This window comes from Mesoplodon densirostris, chromosome 7 (genome assembly GCF_025265405.1).
Source record: "Mesoplodon densirostris isolate mMesDen1 chromosome 7, mMesDen1 primary haplotype, whole genome shotgun sequence".
Lineage (NCBI taxonomy): Eukaryota > Metazoa > Chordata > Mammalia > Artiodactyla > Ziphiidae > Mesoplodon > Mesoplodon densirostris.
Genome location: NC_082667.1, coordinates 54,569,835 through 54,588,218, shown reverse-complemented (window position 1 = coordinate 54,588,218; position 18,384 = coordinate 54,569,835). Strand labels below are relative to the sequence as shown.

The 18,384-nt window shown below is 47.9% G+C and overlaps 1 protein-coding gene across 1 annotated transcript in view; it reads right to left on the bottom strand.

Annotated features, from left to right (window-relative positions):
• Positions 1–18,384, bottom strand: part of TENM4 (teneurin transmembrane protein 4) — a 392,087-nt gene that overhangs the window by 60,377 nt on the left and 313,326 nt on the right. The window contains exons 16-20 of the mRNA XM_060102952.1: positions 14,745–14,864; positions 9,258–9,519; positions 6,247–6,514; positions 3,407–3,550; positions 500–749 (exon numbers count right to left, since the gene is read on the bottom strand). Coding sequence (XP_059958935.1) covers positions 500–749; positions 3,407–3,550; positions 6,247–6,514; positions 9,258–9,519; positions 14,745–14,864 — 1,044 coding nt within the window. The remainder of the gene's footprint in view (positions 1–499; positions 750–3,406; positions 3,551–6,246; positions 6,515–9,257; positions 9,520–14,744; positions 14,865–18,384) is intronic.

The following is an 18,384-nucleotide window of genomic DNA, read 5'->3' as shown; positions in this document are numbered from 1 at the left end:
GCTGGCTCTGCTGCACCTCTGTGTCTTAGGAGCAGCCCACGGGCCTTATCTCAGTGTGGGGCAGCTGCAGGGAACTTCTAACTCTGACGCGTGTTAAGTAACAGGGCCAGGCTTGGTAACACTGGCACCAGGGCCTAGTCTGTGACACCATCCCTTGTCCTTATAAAAAGACTCATGTGACGAATTCCTATCGGTTTGGTGCCAGGAAACAGAAAAAAGATTCAAGGGCTTCCAAGGGCTTCTCGGTTGCTGGCAGCCTTCTACAGCATCTGGATGCCAAGATATCTCCCTGTCCCGAGGGCAGTCTGTCTTCATTGCAGTGCCCCATGAAAAGCAGCGCCTGCTTCCCCAGAGCCCCCAGCTCACAGTTTGGCCTCTGGGGAGTGACAGGTGAGGCTCTGTCCTGTCCCCTTCTCGGGCTGGTGGGTCACACCAGGTGGACCCACAGGATTGCAAAGGGACATATTAGGAGCTGTGAGGGAGGCCTCACCTTACATACCTCAACTCCAGGATGTTGGTGACATTCCCGGAGGGGAAGATCCTTCGGATGTAGTTGAAATCTCCCACGTAGAGGCTCCCGTCAGAGCCGCACGTGAGGGCCACGGGGGCCAGGAGCTTGTTGCCGTCGGCAAGGCCGTTGCAGCTGGGGCAGGAGATGCTTCTCCGGCGCCCGTTGCCCATGATGCTCCCGATGACAGGAGGCTGCTGAGACACAAACTGGTTCTCCCCGTTCCCTTTGTGCAAGATGCCTGGGACAAGGACGGAAGAACAGAATCACCGACGGAGCAGGAGACGGCTCCCCCCTGTGGCCGGCCACAGGGTCGCCTTGCTTTCGCAAGGAATGCCAGATCCCTGCCTACCATTTCCAGACTCATCTCCCAAGGCTGCCTCGCCCTATAACGAAACCCAGGCCGTCCTGGACAGGCCACACTGCTTTGCTGATTGAATTCCCAAGACAAGTGTGTAAGACAGGTGCCATTATGCTCCCTGTATTAACGGGGGAGACCTGACATCACACAGATGACAGTAGAAGCGCTTCTGAGCACTTCCAGGCCCTGAATCATTCAGCTCCACTGCCACCCAAGTAGACTGAACACACCTCACGTGCCTAGTCTACGGCTCCATCACGGCACAGAATTCTTTTTTGCACTTATCTGCTTTCTCTCTTTAGAGTGAGACCATTTCATGTGCAGAGACAATGTCTTTTCCCTTCTGTATTCCCACGGCCTAGCACAGACCTGACACAGAGTAGATACCAGTAAATGTTCACAGAAATACACAAGTGAAACTTCCAGACTCTTCTCACTGAGGTGGCGTCAAGAGACTGGGGTTTTTACCTGATTTTGAAATGAATGGGCTGATCCCAGATCTTGCATGGGTCCCTTCAGTGCTTTAACTGCCCCTGGGCCTCCGTCTCCCCACCAGCAAAATGAAGGGATTGACCTCAGTGGCGTGCGAGCTGCATCCCATATCTATACTATCTCTTCTCAGGCCCAGCTCATCCTTTAACTCCTGTACTGTTGCTACGGCCTCCTAATTGGACTCTCTGCCTCTGGCCTCACCCCTTCCACACTGAAGCTTTGAGTGAGTTTTGGTTTTTATGGTCACAGGAATCTTCTCCCAGACTGTCATCTGTTAGCTCTGCCCTTTATTGAACAGATGTCTTTCATTTTTACGTAGTCTAATCAACCATTTTTCAATTCTAATGTTCGTGCTTTTTTTAGGGTTTTAGGGAATCCTTCTCTGAGATCATACATACATTCTCCTGTATTTTCTTCTATTAACTTTAAAGATCTTTCAAATTTAGCTCTTTAATCAAACTTTTAAATTTATTTCGTGTACAGTGTGAACTTAATTTTTTCCTCCACACACTGAGCCCATTTCCCCCAATACCAAGTTCTAAAACACCTATCCCTCCTCCGCTGACATGTGATACTACCTCTACCATATATCACGTATACGTGGTGCGTGGCAGGAACTTGTACCCTATCCACCCTGTCCTTCTTCTGTAGTTATAGAACTGTTTAGCTGGACATGTAACTGTCTGGACCTGACTACAATCCCCAGCTCCCTCTGCAGCTACACTTGGCAGGTAACTGGTTAAAGGTGTGGAAGTGGTGTGGGCAGCTGCTGGGAGGTGTCTCTACAATGGAAGGGGCTTGCTCTCCGTCTTTTTCCTCCCTCCTGCTGGCTGGAAAGTAGACGTGAAGGCTGGAGCTGAAGCAGTCACCTTGGACCATGACCTTGGGGATGGAGGCCTGAGTAGAACAACCCTGCAGAGGTCTAAACCAGCCTCGGGTCACCTACCTCCAGACTTTCAGGTGAGTGAGAAACAAACTTTTACCTTGTTTGCAATTCTGTTATTTTGGCTTTTCTGACACTCAGGGCCAAATTACCACTCACAGGTCAGTTTCTGGATGCCTTGTTCTATCCCATGGAATCTGTTTCTCTGTTCCTGTGACAGCGCCACACAGTTTTAAGTGTTGCAGTTTTCCTAAGATATCTTAACATCGGGCAAGTGCCTCTTTTTTTTGTTCTTATTTTAAAGACTGCCTTATCTATTTACAAATCTTTATTTTATTATAAACTTTAGAATTAAGTTTTTCAATCCCACACACCCCAAGCATCAAAGCAGTGGCTTTGATAAGCATTCTTGCATCTACAGATTAGGTAGGAGAGATCTGACATCATTACCATGTTTACCTGTCCCATCCTGGGACACAGTCAGAGAGGGCTATCTAAACTACAGATCCGACTGTGTCACTTGCATGCTTTAAACCTTTCAGAGGCTTGAGATCTGCCTCTGGACGGAGTTGAAAGTTCTAATCTTCTTACCTGGGGCACCAGCTGCTCAAGCCAACCCCGGCTCTGGCTTTTGCTATTCCCTTCATTTCACCCTTTGCTCAAACCACAATGAACCTTCTCTCCAATTACTCTTTTTTTAAGCTTCAGTGCTTTGGCACATGCTGTGCTCTCTGCCTAGAAAGTTCTCCCTCCTTGGCATACAGGGCTAATCCTATAGACCCTTTGAGACTCAGTTCAGAAGTTCTCTCCCAAGAGACACCCTGCTGAACCAAGAAGCTGAGTCAGGTGTTCCTCTTCTACAGCCCCCAGAGTGTCCCCGGCTCCCCTCTGTGATGGCACTGTCCCTGGCACAGCGTGGAAACTGCCTGGGAAGTGTCTGTCTCACCCAGAGTGTAAACCCTTGAAGCCCTTCACTTCTGCATCCCCGCTGCCTAGCAGTGACAAGGTAGCCAAGGAATACCTGTATTAACGCTTCTGACCAACTGATCACATATAAGACTATGTAATTTGAAGTGTGTGTTTCTTGCCTCGCAGGGAAAAAAGCATATGAGAAAAGGGTCACACCGTGGCCTGGTTCCTGAAATTGTACTAATTCACTCACCACTTTGGATGTTGAGGGCATGATGTTTGTCCAGGCTCCATCCTCCCAGCTTGGAAGCATCGATTTCAAAGCCCTGTAGCACTGCTGTTCTTTTTTCCCACAGGATCAGATCTGGGCAGGATTCATACTCATAACCCACAGAAACTGTAGAAAACAAAAGGCACAAAATGCACAGGTGAGCAAAGCCTCTTCTTTGGCTTTAGATCTGCATGCAAGGCCCCTGATTGTCTTTGGCAGGAAAGGAAGAAGCATCAAATTCCTAAGTGGCCACCAGACCTATGTGCAATACTAACACTGGGCGGTTGAGCCTGAACATCCTTTTTTGGAGAGCAATCGTACATCATCAGGAAACATTAAACAAATGTTCTAAATACTTTATGAAGGACCCAGGTGAAGGACCCAGGTGAATCGATTCCAGGGAAATAATCTTTAGTATGGAAAATACTTTAGGCACTAAAGCCTTCACTGCAGCATTATTTATAATAGTGGAAAGTTGGAAGTAATCTAAAGGTCCAAAGAGGGGTGAGAGGTTGAGCAAACCAAGTGTATCCACCTGAGGAATATTATGCAGCCACTGGAAATTATGGTTATGAAGATCACAGGGTGACATGGAAAAGTGCTTATGGGGTAATGCTGAGTTGAAAGGACTGGTTATATACGGTATTAAATCTCTGTTAAAAAAACTATACATGAAAAAAGAAAATAAAGTTTAATGTTAACAAGTAGTTGTATTTGTTTACAGAAATATGTTTGACTTTATTTCTATTTTTTGGTCCACTTACCACATTTTTATTAATGAACATGGTAATACTTTAATAAAGAAAAAAATTAAAAATCATTTATAAAGAATACATGGGGGCCTCCCTGGTGGCGCAAGTGGTTGAGAGTCCGCCTGCTGATGCAGGGGATACGGGTTCGTGCCCCGGTCTGGGAGGATCCCATATGCCGCGGAGCGGCTGGGCCCGTGAGCCATGGCCGCTGAGCCTGCGCGTCCGGAGCCTGCGCGTCCGGAGCCTGTGCTCCGCGACGGGGGAGGCCACAACAGTGAGAGGCCCGCATACCGCAAAAAAAAAAAAAAAAAAAAAAAAAAAAAGAATACATGGAAAAGGAGCTCAGTTAGGGAACTTTGAAAGCTAGAAGTTGCTTTGAGGTCTCAAAACTTGAAAATCCCTGGTTTTGCTTTTGTTTCATAAATCCAGGCCTCCTGGGTCACTGGGAGGCAGGCTAACCACGGCAGGCTCCCTGAGGCTGGGTTTGTGAAAATCCCAGTAACTGCCTTATGGAAAGGAACTGGCAGAGACAAGAATGCCGTTTCTTCCAAGTATCTTTCTGTGTAGATGCTATTTTCCACTGGGCAATGCTCTATTACATGATCAAGACAGGAATTAACAATTGGGCAGCCCCTTAAAGTTTCCTTTAGGTGCCCTGAGAGATTGCTGGCCTGCTATGGCAGGAGCGAATGCATTGGAAGATGTCCCTGTGACCTCTTCCCTATGACCTTGAGTCCCTTAAGCAGCCACTCTGCCTCCTACTGGTCCCCTGTCATCTCAGGAAAGCAAACCTCAGCCCTTGACGTCTCTGTGCAGAGAGACCTTAACTGGCTGGTGGGCACTTAAATGTGCTCATTTCATCTAAAGAGGTAGTAAGACTTCACTGATTTTGAAGAGACCATAGAAGTAGTTTGGTTTACAGAAGGGATCGTAAACAGTGACGGGTGGCATCTTTGCTCCCAGTGTGCCCTATGGGGTGGGGCAGGATGCAAAACTACAGGGGAGATCTTGGGTAAATCTAGCTCAGTTCCTTCCTTGTGTGGTCTTGGGAAGTCACCTCACCTCTCTGGTCCTCAGCTTCCTCATGCAGAGTATGAGGACAATTTCTGACTCACAGGGTGGTTGTAAAGATTAACCGAGATACCAATGTACAGGGAGCACATCACCCAGAGCAGATGCTCAACAGACACTCTCTTATTGCCTGCCTGCCTTCCCTCCCTCCCTCCCTCCCTCCCTCTTTCTCTCTTTCTCTCTTTCTTTCTTCATTACTTCTCATCTGCTTCCTCACTCTGCCTTTGCCGAATCTAGAAAGGGAATGAAACTGGAGTGAGGTTCAAGTTGAGAGGGATTTCCTGGGCTGTTACTCTAAGTGCTTGGAGGATTAGCCCTGCAGGGTAGTTAGGACTGCTAACAATCCAGCTCCGAACGCTTCGTGGAGCCTTGCTCTCATCCGCAAGTTGAGATGAGCACAGCCAGCCCTGGAAGCCCAAGGTCCGAGTAGGGCTGGGACTCCAGGTGAGGCTGTAGTCACCTTCTGCTTCATCTTAAAGAAAAACACCGATAACATCAACAAAGAGACTCTCTGATTGGAAAGGAGGTAAAGAGGCCAAAAAGCCTTTCTGATGAGGAAGAATCTTAGCTCCTGCACCTCGATAAGACTGAAGAAACCCAGAAGCTCCAGACTCCCATATTTTTAATGGGTAAGTTCAGGCCCAATGGCTGGCGGGTGGGGCAGGGCTGGGGCAATGTCCACATGGCTCTATCTCTGTGGCACCAGCCTCTTTCAGCCCATCACATAACACCACAGTGCTCTTCAAGGGCCTTCTTGGTTTTGTAACCCTCTTTTTTAATGGTCAAGTTTTCCACATGCAGGTCTTTGAGTACTTTCTTTTAGGTCATGGATGGTTACTGAAAGGTACTGAAAGGTCCTGACGGCCAACTAGACCTTAGGTATTTCTGAGAAGAGAAAGGGAGGAAGAAGAAACAAGGGAGGTGGAAAAAGAGCCCCGTGCCCCCAAGTCTTACTGTCTCTCTGAGGATGGCACTGAGGCCTGCGGCTGGGAGGCTTACCGAAGGCTTCCGAGAGCCCAAACACCTTCTGGTTGTAGACGTCTGTCTTGTCCCAGATGAAATAATAGGACAAGTCTGGGGCTGCAGCAAACCACTTCCTGAAGAGGCGGCCCTCAACCGCCACCATGAGGTGGACCTTCATGAGGTTGAAGGGGATGGTGTTGTGGGTGAGGCTGATCCTCAGGACAGATTTGTAGCCGGGGGTACGGCTGCTCAGGTAGCTCAGCCTCATCTTGCAGCCAGAGATGGCGATTTCCTCCTGCAAAGCCTAGAGAGACAGATCACAGCAGGTGACGGTCACAGAATCACTGGTGGAGGGAAGGTGGCCACAGCCCCACATACTCTGGGTGTTCAAGAGGCAAAGGAGGATGGAGGGAAGGAGGAGGAGAGAAAGGGAGAGGAGGAAGCGGAGTGTGAAGGGGAGGGCAGGAAAGGAAGAGAAGGGAGGAGGGGGTGTGGGAGGAAAAGGAGAGTCAGAAGGCCTGGTTTCCAGGGCAGCTCTTACTCGGTACATCCCTGCCTCCATAAGCCCCAGGTCCCTCCTCTCAGCAGGGATGATGATGCTCATCTCATTGCATTAATGAGAGGATAACACGTGTAAAGTATTGATCATACTGTCACCTTTCATTCACTAGCTGTGTCATCCCAGAAAACTCATGGAACCTCTGAATCTCTGTTTCTTCACTGGATTAGTTTGACGACTGGGTAAGGTCACATACATAGAGTGCCCAGCACATAATAGACACTCAGTAAATGTTACTAATGATGACGGTGCTGCTGGTGCTGGAAGCAGGGGGCACTGGGGAGTTCCCTCCGACCGATGTGGACAGGTGGCTCAGCGAGAAGGCCTGCTTCTCTCTCAAAACTTTCCTAAAGGAAGATCTGTCACAAGTGGCTTTCCCTTCAGGAAGGTAAACAGAGGCTAGAGATGTGGACCGAACCATTATGCAGGGTTGGGAACACAGGCTGCCAAGGACCTTCAGCTAAGGCCCCCAGCTCATCAGTAGAAAGAGGACAGATGGGCTGCATGGAGTCTGCATGTTCCAAGGCTGTGCCAGAGTGGTGGGAAAGGCAGTGCTTTATCTACTGGTGCAATGGGCTCAGCTCCAAGATGGGAAGCTGAAATTAATGCCAAGATGCCCAGGCACATGGCAAAAGTGGAGAACTTTTATTGGCTTGATGCTCTGGGCTCTGTTTCAAGAAGGGGACGTTAAATCAATTGAGGCTAACATATCCATTAAAAGGACAATGATTGTTTTACCCTCGTGGTCACAGGGGAACTGGGCCTTCACAAAGAAAGCCTCTTCCTTTCAATCCATGTCATAGATGGGTGTGAACTCCCACCCCAACCCATTTTCCTGAACACACGACATTTTCGGCATTGGGCCTACACCAAAGCAATCTTCCTAAATTTCAGCTCACAAGTTCTAGGCAAAGCCGGGCTTGAGTGCCATTCAGATGCTGTCATAAATATTTACTCTCCTTAACATACCCTTCAAAATGTACATCTCCCTGTACTTGCAAAGGCTAGCCAATGACAGGACTGGGAAAACCCAAGAGTTTGTTTTCATGTATTTCATGAATCTGAATAATAAGCAAGGTTTGTGACCTGGCTGGTCTCGTAGACACCCAGCCCAGGGAGCACTGTAAAGAGGGGGGGACCTTTCACCTCATTTGTTTCAAAGTCCCTGCTCCTGGGGAGATGTCTCGCTGGAGCTGAACCGGCCCTGAGTAACAAATCACCCCTCCCCAGCAAGCTCTGTCTCTGCTGACAACCATTCCATAAGAAAGGTCAGCCTGGTGGTGGAGACAGGAGACAAGTGCTGAATGTCTGAAAAGGAGTGAGGTTTCAACCTATGGGTGCAATGAGAATTCCGAAATGGTGGTGTTTCCTTCTTGAGGGCCGGCGTCTGAAGCCACTCAACAGGGCGCAGCAGAGAGATGTGCCTGCTTAGCCCAGCAAGAAATACATACACAAACATGTCTAAACACCCCGCTCCGCCAGCACCAGAGATCATTTATTAACCTGCACGTCGCCAGAGCTCTCATGAGGCCGGCGGGACGGCTGGGGCTTCTCCCCCAGTTTCTGCATTGCCATCCCTCCTCCTCCCCAGGCTTCGTTTCTGCCATTAGAAATTGGGCTGGGATGGCAGAAGAAATTCAAGTCCACACAGCTTTGTTAGGCAAAGAATCCATCTTGGTTTCTATTAGATTAAAATGCATTTTTCCAAATTACTTCCTTTTAATGATAATGAAGTAAAGCACTTGCGTGCATAGATTTGAGCCAAAGCACTCATTAATTGGCATGAAGGCGGTGTGTGTAAAATAATCTTAATAGTAATAATGGTTAAAATTCACTGCACACTTAGTAGGTGCCAGATATCGTGCCAAGTATCTCATACACATTTCCTCATTTAATCTTTAGTACGATGCAAACATTTGGGACCCTCCGCCTCACTCCTCTTGGTGGAAACTACCATCGCTATTTTTCTTTTTTTTTTGCGGTACGCAGGTCTCTCACTGTTGTGGCCTCTCCCGTTGCGGAGCACAGGCTCCGGACACGCAGGCTCAGCGGCCATGGCTCACGGGCCCAGCCGCTCCGCGCCATGTGGGATCTTCCTGGACTGGGGCACGAACCCGTGTCCTCTGCATCAGCAGGTGGACTCTCAACCACTGTGCCACCAGGGAAACCCCTATCATCACTATTTTTAACAGAAATAAGGAGGGGCGGGGGAGACACCGGAGGTTGGGGAAAGGGGACGTGGAAGTGAACTGGGTGGCAGAGTGGAGAGGGAGTGGGAATTTATTATATGCTGGAGGGTGCCAGGCACTTTACAGGGCTCATGTGTATTAAGTGTGTAAGGGGGTGGACATCATAGCCTCACAGCACGCCGGCTGGGGTCTGAATGGTGGGCTGATGGGCTGTCTCTTTCCCCTGTCTCTGAGATCCTCCTCCACCTCCCAAATGAAATAAAGGCATGGAGAAATGCAGTCAAGAAAGCTGGGTATACCTGAATTTCCGGAACGATGGGGCCTTTCTCTGCACAGGAGCTGGCGAAGGACGTCAGTGGGGAAGGAGACAGGACAGGGTTGGGGCGGGCGAAGTTGCTCAGGTCACAGCTGGGAATCTCATTCTCCTCCTGCCGCATGATGATGGTTTCCATGACAAAGAAGCGATCCCAAGGCAGCCAGAGGGTGTGCTCCTGTGTGATGAAGGGGGCCCGCTCGAACCGAAGGATGATGGAGATGCCGCCATTTGTGACCAAGTCAAAGCTGTTTGGGAGGGGAGGGTGAGAAGGAGAGGAGAGGGACGGGCAGGAGAGGAAGGACACAGGAGATGAGGAGGAGGAGAAAGAGAGGCAGAGAAAGGAGAAAAAATTACACCAAAGGATCTGAGCACTCGTTGAGGGAGACTCTAAAACCTGAAAGACTTGACCGCGGTCACAAACAGTGACAGAGGTTCCAGAAAGCATTGTTTTTTTTGAAAGTGATTCACCGTAGAGAATTTGCCAAAACCAAATAACAACCTGCTTTGGGGAGCCATTTGCTAGGACGCAGGACCGCTGATGAGCCTCTGCTCGGGTGCTCCTGGTACTTAGGGCGTCTTAGAGCTGAAGCCCAGTGAAAATTCATCAGAATAAAGCCGAACAAACCCTGCCCTGGTGTTAGAACTCTAAGCCTAGTCCTGGCTCTGCCGTGGGCTACTGTGTGACCTTGGGTAAGTCCTTTAGCCCTTCTGAATCTCAAGTTTCTCATCTGTAAAAGGCAAAGGTTCAAATAAATTATTCTGAAGTCATTAAGATTCTATGACTCTACAGCAATTTTATCTCTGATTATGATACTCAACCAGGCCTTTGGAGTTACAAAATAGCAAGGTAGTTTAGAGACGGGCACAATTAGAATCACCGTAACTTAGAAGTGAAAGAGGAACCAGAAGACTGAGTCCCAACCTCCTAGTTATGATGAGATCTCCGTGGCTGTGTCCCTGAGAGCTGGTCACCCAGCCTTTGTTCATTGCCCTTTGGGGATGGCCAGAAACTTGCTAGCAGCTGTTTTGGGTTCTGGCATCTTAACTCCCATCACCTGCAGACAAACCTGGCCGGGCACTTGCCCATCCAAGTCTTAGCATGGACTTTTTTTTTGAAAATCCAAGGAAACTGAGTTCCCACTTGTACACTCCATGTTTCTGCCACTGAGCGTCTGATCTGAGGGTTCAGCAGCTAGGTGGTCAGAGGCCAGATGAGCTCACATTATAGAAGATGGGACGGGAGGCCCAGGTGTAAGCCCAGCTATGTCACTAGTCCTGCAGGCTGGGTCTGCTTTGCCAACTAGAGTGCGTGGTTGCTACTTAAGACCCCGTGTTCGATGTGCAACAAGGTTAATTCAGACCAGAGTTTTGTGTCCTTCCCCCATCCCATCAAAACAGAAAGTTTAAAATCAAGTAACAGTTGAACCACTAGGTCACCTGATCTAGTCCCCTCTCTGAATCTGATGCTTTAGCTCCTTCTCCAGAACCACTATCAAGGGGCTATTTGGTTCCTGTTTGCACATTTCCAGTGATGAGGAGCTTGCTATGTCCGCAGGTGGACTGTCCCATCTTTGGTTAGTTCTGACTGTTAGTAGACTTTTTTGGGGGGGTGGGAATTGAGCCTGGGTCCCTCTTCTGATAGCTCCTTAGCCACTGGGACATGTTCTACCTGCTAGGGTGACTTCAAACTAGTCTTCCTCTGCCTTTGACAGTCCTTTAGGACTTGGAAACAGTGATCCTGTCCACCTGTCACCTCCTGGTGATGTCTTTTTGGACAAAGTCCTTTACCTATTACTTTGAGGATGCATTTTCAAGGCCTGTCCTCATCTTGCTTTTTGGATAGAGGGCTTCTGCTAACTCCTTACCCACTCAGAATTCCAGTCCCCTCCCCTCCAGAATCTCACTGCACCCTGTGCACTTCTCCTAACAGCCCACATCACACTGCGCTGGAATCATACATTCACTCTCAGGCCTGGGGACACTGATTCCTCTCAACCTTTCCAGAACTTAGCCCAGTGCTTGCTGGTTATAGTTTATAGAATGAACTCATGAGTGATGTTGTCAGTTTCTTCTGAATTGACTATATACTAAACACCCTAAGTTCTTTCTTCCTTTGGCTATTACCGTAGGTCAACCTGACATTTACCTGTGCAGTTGGTTTTAGAGACCCCACTGCAGGATCTCACCTTCATCTCTCATGAACACACCTGGTGGGATTGGCCTCACTGCTCCAGCTTGCTCTTCCCTCCTCTAGAAGCTGCAGGGATTTTGCACTGAACTAGTGTCAAATCTTGCTCGTGGTAGATGGTGCCCTCAGATCTGGGTCCCCAAGCTCCAAAGCCTGACTCATCTGTCCTTTGCAGATGCTTTTCATCTGTTTTGCCTGCTCTTCACTCGGCCCCTTCTAGGCCCCCATAACCTTTGAGTAGAGGAAGTTGGGTACCATCATTCTTCAATACATAATAATAGAGAAACACCAGGGAAGGTGTTTACTTTCAACTAAGTGTTCAGGTTTTGGCTTTCCAGGAGAATATCCAGGGTTTGGGGAAAATACCCAGGGAACAGAACCAAACAGCATCTGTACTTTGACAGAGTACTTAACTGTCAAACAGAAGTTTGGCCTGACTTACAAGCTCCCTTCGTGACAGGAGGAGCATGGGGAGGGAGTGAAGACAAACATGAAAAGACATATTCTCAAGGCCGTGAGCCAGCTGGGGGCAGCTGGCCCAGCCAACAGCGGGGTGTGATTGGCTCTTGCCAAGAGCCAGGCCTGCTCATCTGGAGGGAAACCTTGCTGTGGACATGGGCGTGACACTGACCTCAAAGGGAAGGCCTGCTTCTCAGATGAAGCCCCAACAGTGAGGGCCAGTCCGAGCACTGCCACTTAGTCCACAGGTGAGTTCCGTCACCTGAGCCTCAATCTCCTCATGTGAGATGAAGGTGACGATCATCACTTGGCAGAGTTATTAATGAGACAGATGAGATAATGGATGAGGAAAGCACTGGGCTCCATTCCCTGGGCTTCGTGCTCTGTATAATCCCATCTTTCAATTCAATGAACCTGAACTGCTTCTCTTGTCTGCTATTCTTTAAACATTTTTCTTCATGATTTGCAATTTTTCACTGGTGTAAATACCCTAATATCTTTGCACGTATATCTTTTTTTTTTTTTTTTTTGCGGTACGCAGGCCTCTCACTGTTGTGGCCTCTCCCGTTACAGAGCACAGGCTCCGGACGCGCAGGCTCAGCAGCCATGGCTCACGGGCCCAGCCACTCTGCAGCATGTGGGATCTTCCCGGACCGGGGCACGAACCCGTGTCCCCTGCATCGGCAGGCGGACTCTCAACCACTGCGCCACCAGGGAGGCCCCTCCATCTTTTTAATGGTCTCTTTGGCTAACTTCCCTGCCACTGTTTTCTGTTTGTGAGCTCTTGTTAAGACTTGAGGTATGGTATTTCAGCATGGGGCCGGGGTGGGAGATCTGGACAAAGGCAAGTGTCATGGTGCCTGCCGGGAAAGTGAGGAATACAAAGATGGATTAGACCTGGTCCCTGGACCTGCATATACTGTTATCTCCGGGCGATATCTCTGGCCTTACAGTTTCTCCTGGGTATGAGAAATAAGAAGGAAGGTGAGTCAGGACAAGGGGGAGGGAAATGGGCAAGATGCTACCCATTCACATATAACAAACAGGGCTCTTCAGACATTTATTAGAGAGTAAGTAATGACTTTCCCATACATTATGCAGTGTCTAAGATGGGAAGAAAATTTAAGCCCCCTAATGCATTGGTAAGAACTGTTCTGAAACACAAGCTTTAGGCTGTAGCAGCTCTGGCTACTCAGGTGTAATTAAGCTGGCCGGTGCAGGAAATATGGCTGATACTTACCGCCCAGGATGCCCATCCTCTCATGAGGTAGTAGAGATTGCAAGGGCAACACAACAGGAGGAATCAAAGCCTAGAGGTGCTAATTGGGCATTCCCCAAGGGCCACCAAATTTACTGGACTCTGGTGTGTTTTATGGACTCACCCTAACCAAGCACAGTGGGCAGAGGACGGACTACTCGCCATCTCACATGAAATGATGGACAAATTTTATGGCAAAAAAAAAAGAGCGGTCCCCATGGCTCCTTTTTGATGACTGTTTCACAGCAGGTAATAATGTAGTCAGGATACTTGCTGCCTATGATGCTCACATCTTCTATTTCCATAAAGCAGGCAGCCCTGAGCTGGAAGGTGGTAAAGACACCATGAGGAAGGAGACTTCTCCCTGCTGTAGCGCAAGTCTGCACTGAGGTGCTTCTGGGGATCAGTGGCCTGGCCTGGACAGATGATCCCTGGGGACTGGCCACTAGTCTCTTCCATTCATAGGGAGGGGGAGGAGGGAAGAGAGGGCTCCCCATGCCCAGCTTGCCAACCCCGTCTAAGAGGCACATATGTCTACAAACAGATGAGCCCCTACTTCATTATCACCTCGGCCAGGACATGTTCACATCTGAGATTGGATTAAAGAGGTGCTGAAATCAATCAGGCTGGAGCACAATTTCCAACACAGAGTGAAAATCAACCTTATGGGCCCACACTTAGCCAGATGGACTCCACCACCTGATTTTATTAAAAATAGAGGACTTGTCACCACTGACAGCCTAAATATTCCACTTTCCTCCTTCCCCTCCTCTTATCTCCAAAATAGTCTCATGGCTTGCATTGTAATCATCACCTTTTTAAGTTGTAACTTTAATATACTGCTAATATTTATTGTATACTTACTAGGTGCTAGACCCTGGAGATACAGCAATGAATCAGAGTGGGGCAGGGAACGAAGATTTATTAAACACCTACTATGTGCATGGTGCTTCTCCATTCATCATAGAATCAAATCCTTACCACCACCATGTAAGATAAATAGTACTAGGACCATTTAACAGATGAAGAAGCTGAGGCCAAGAGAGGTAAGGAGATTTGTCTAAGAACACACAGCCAACAAATGGGGGAGCTACAGTGATTAAAGAAACTTGACTTCATTCAGGCTGATGAACTGAAGGTTCTCACAGGGATCTGAAGGTCAGAGTTCTGTAATCACTCTGTGGCTTCCATAGACCCGGGTGGTTGCAGATGGAAACCACACAGCAGGAATGCTGAGACTTCTGGAGCTTTCTGGTCTATGGAAAATGGTCCACATGACAGTATTTTATATCATAAGCCATGCAACAGAACAGTATGTATAAGGTACCGCATGCTTACTCTGGGAAACAAGTAAGAAGAAGTTGCTTCATTTAGAGCCAAAGGGACTTAGGCCAGAGTCAGCTACAAGGTCACACAGCTAGTGCATTGCAGGGCTGGGCACGTGGATTCAGGTCCTCTGACTCCAAGTCCTATCCTTTTCGCACCTTGTCATTCCAGCAGCAGCTATGTGGCAAGACCACGAGAGCAGAGCCTTCACCAACCCTGGTCCCCAAAAGGCCTCTTACCTGCCATCTTGCCTGCTGATCGTGTATCCAAAGAGAGGGTTATTGACGAAACTGATGTTCACACCAACCAGCGGGGTCCCATCTGATGTCATTACTTGACCACGAATGACACATGCATGCCTGGGGGTAGAAAAGAGAGAATAACATGACCTACTTTTCACGTTAGAACCCTGGCTGGCAGGTCAGAAGACTGAGGCAGGTCACTCAGACATATCTTGGCACCCAGGGGCTCATGGTATCCACTCAAGATGAACGCTACATTTTTTTTTTTATTGCCTCCATCTAAGTCATCAAAGAATCCTCTAAAGAATTATTACTGAAAACGGTTTTCAGATATCTCCCTTAGAGGGTTATTTTGGATACCGTACTATGCTGTAAGGAGAAAAAGCTGATGGGGTGGGGCGGTGCTATACAGTGTAGTTATGCATGTGAATTGGGAGTCACGTGACTTGGGCTCAAAACCTAGCTCTTCTTGTTTTTAATGTTTATTTATTTATTTATTTTCTTATTAGTCATCCATTTAATACATATCAGTGTATACATGTCAATCCCAATCTCCCAATTCATCCCACCACCACCTCCACCCCCCACCGCCACCTTCCCCCCTTGGTGTCCATACGTTTGTTCTCTACATCTGTGTCTCTATTTCTGCCTTGCAAACTGGTTCATCTGTACCATTTTCTAGGTTCCACATATATGCGTTAATCCACAATATTTGTTTTTCTCTTTCTGACTTACTTCCCTCTGTATGACAGTCTCTAGATGCATCCATGTCTCTACAAATGACCCAGTTTCGTTCCTTTTTATGGCTGAGTAATATTCCATTGTATGTATGTACTACATCTTCTTTATCCATTCGTCTGTCAATGGGCATTTAGGTTGCTTCCATGACCTGGCTATTGTAAATAGTGGAGTCACGTGACTTGGGTTCAAACCCTAGCTCTGTCACAGCTCTTTGAGTCTCTGTTTTTTCATCCTCGTGCACAGTAAGCTCCATAAATGGCAGTGATCTTTATTGTCACTAAGAGTCTCACTGGAAGCAGGCATTCAAGAAAGTGAACAGGATAGAGGGCACTTCCTCTCACCTGGCATTGGAGACAGGAGAAGGGCAGATGCTGGTGTCCCCTTGGAGTGGTTTCTAGAACTTGGCACCTCTCCCAACATCCCCCCTCCCATTCTCCCTCTATATTCCAGGCAACAAGCCATCTGCTTTTCCCAAACTTGCCAGCCAAATGTTGTTCAAAGCCTCTGTGTCTGTGCAATGTTCTTCCATCTGCCTCAGATATCAGTCCTGTACCCCTCTCCCAACATTCTCATCCTTGAAGACCCAACTTCAAATGACGCCTCTTCCCTGAAGCCTTTCTTGATGCCCCTAATTAGAACTAGTCACTGTCTCTTCCAAAACCTGGCACAAACCCCTTGATACCCTACCACACTGTACATGTTTCTCCACTCCACTACATCATCAGATCTTTGAGGCCAGGGTCAAGATCTATTTCCTTTTTTCTCTCTAGAGTGCCCGGGAATGCCTAATAAGTATATGAGGTGATTGTTTAAAAAATAAAAAACAGTAGGTTGAGTAAATAAGTGGGACAATTAGAGATCATCTAGAATGATGTTTTTTCAAATATTTCAGAAACAGAATCTTTTTAGCAGATGATATTTTATAAGGATCCCCAAGTGGAAAGCCAATAAAAACAAGATTTGCTCCAGACAAAGTAGGGGTGGGACCCACTTTCCCCTTGGGGTGGTTCTGAAAGCAACTCTGTAGAGTCTTCGTTTCTGGAGAAGCCAGAGGAAAGGCAGCTGGAAAGTCACTGAGTTAGTGGCAGAAGACGAAACTGGGTCCACAGACGTCATGTTATTTGCTCCAAGCCACAGAGGGAGGCAGGGGCAGAGCCAGACCTTGAGTCCAGGCCTCACACTCGGGGTCCAACTCTAGACCAGTCTGTACACCACTGGCCATGGGTGGAAGTGAAGATGCTCACTGGTGTCAATGTCCTAAGGGATCAGGGAGCTGGGGAGACAGCCCTCGTGGACAAGACAAATCTGAGGCAAAGACGCAAGGCGCTGTTGTCCAGACAACTTTTTTCCATTCACCTCAGTTCGGAAGGCTTTTTTCTGGCCTGGGGAAGAGCTAGTGATGAGGCCTGTGGGCATTCATAAGAAAAGATCTCAAACTCAGCCTCTGCTTTATCAGGTACCTACATCTCTACCCTTTCTACAGAGGAAAGTGATAAGCTTTTCTCTGTTTGATGAGAAAAGCAATTAACACCAGGCTTGTAAGCAGCTGGGCTCCCCGGTGTCAGTTTGTCCTTTCTGAAGGCAAGAACAACTACCCACAATGCACCGAGCTCCTCACCCCACCTCCCCTCACCACACACAATCTGGTTAATGTTAATTCAGTCAGTGGTTTTCTTCCGAGGCCCTTGGTCTAAATGCAATTACATGGCAAACGAGTTAAGCGGGTGAGGTTCAGCAAAGACTCTCCATCCTGCTCTGAAGGTCTCCCAATATATTTACGTGAAATTATCTCTCCACTAATGGGAAAGATTTATTCCGTCAATTGTATTCAGCCGGTACTGAGAGATGCTTTCTCTAATGGAGGAAAATTGAATTTCTTATTGCTGGAACTCCGTCCTTCCAGAGAATTACTAACAGATCTCATATCCTGGTGCTGGCTACTCTCCAGCCTCCTCCTGACATATGTGCCTTCAGATTCTGCCTGGACGATAACCAGCCCTCTGGGGATGGATTCCTTTGGGGGGCTGCCCTGGCTGCTGCCCCCATCCACATGCGGGCCAGCCTCCTCTGATTAATCTCTCTTTGGGGATTTCCTGATAGTTGGGAAACATTAAATCAGCACCATTTGGCCATCATGTCGCCTCCACTTCAGCAAGCCAGAGCAGATGTAATTTTAGCCCGGGCTCCTGTGGATTGCTTTGGATTCTGGAGAAGATTAAGTTGACTCCCGGTACCCCTGTGGGCCACAGAGGCCTCCTGCCAAAACAGGCATTTGGCTCAGGAATTAAGTCCTGGAGAAAAACACTTCCATCCTCCTTCTATTTGACCATGACTTTCAGTTGTCAAGAAAACCCAGTTCAACGTAAAGCCTTCCCTGGAACAAAGAAGGTGGGGAAGTCTGCTCTACGGAGGCCCTGGAAATGTGTCTACTGCCATGTGTTTTTGTCCAGGGAAGTCTGAAGAGATGTGGCTGCTGGGTTTCCAAACATTTTCTTTCTTCATCCAGTTATTCAATGGAAACCACCAGCGGTGCACTGGTGAATATTTAACAATTGGCTTTCTAAAGAAAAGGGGCTTTAATTTGTGGCATTTGCCTATTTCTGTGGTGTAAAGACTTCCACCATGGCCGATTTCACACTACCGATGAGATATCGCTGCACCCAGAGTTGGGAAGAGATGGCTAGTAGGACACCAGTATATAACAGTGTTTCCACCACAGAGAAACAATAGACCTAAATAAACTCTAGAGTAAAGATGATGGTAAAACACAGCTAAATAACTAGAAAGTGATGAGTTTTGATTATTACCTTTGTTTTTAATATAATTTGTTTAACTGTGATTTTATATAATTTAATTTTTAATAATAGTTGTGCTTAAGAACTAGCTTGCAAAACTC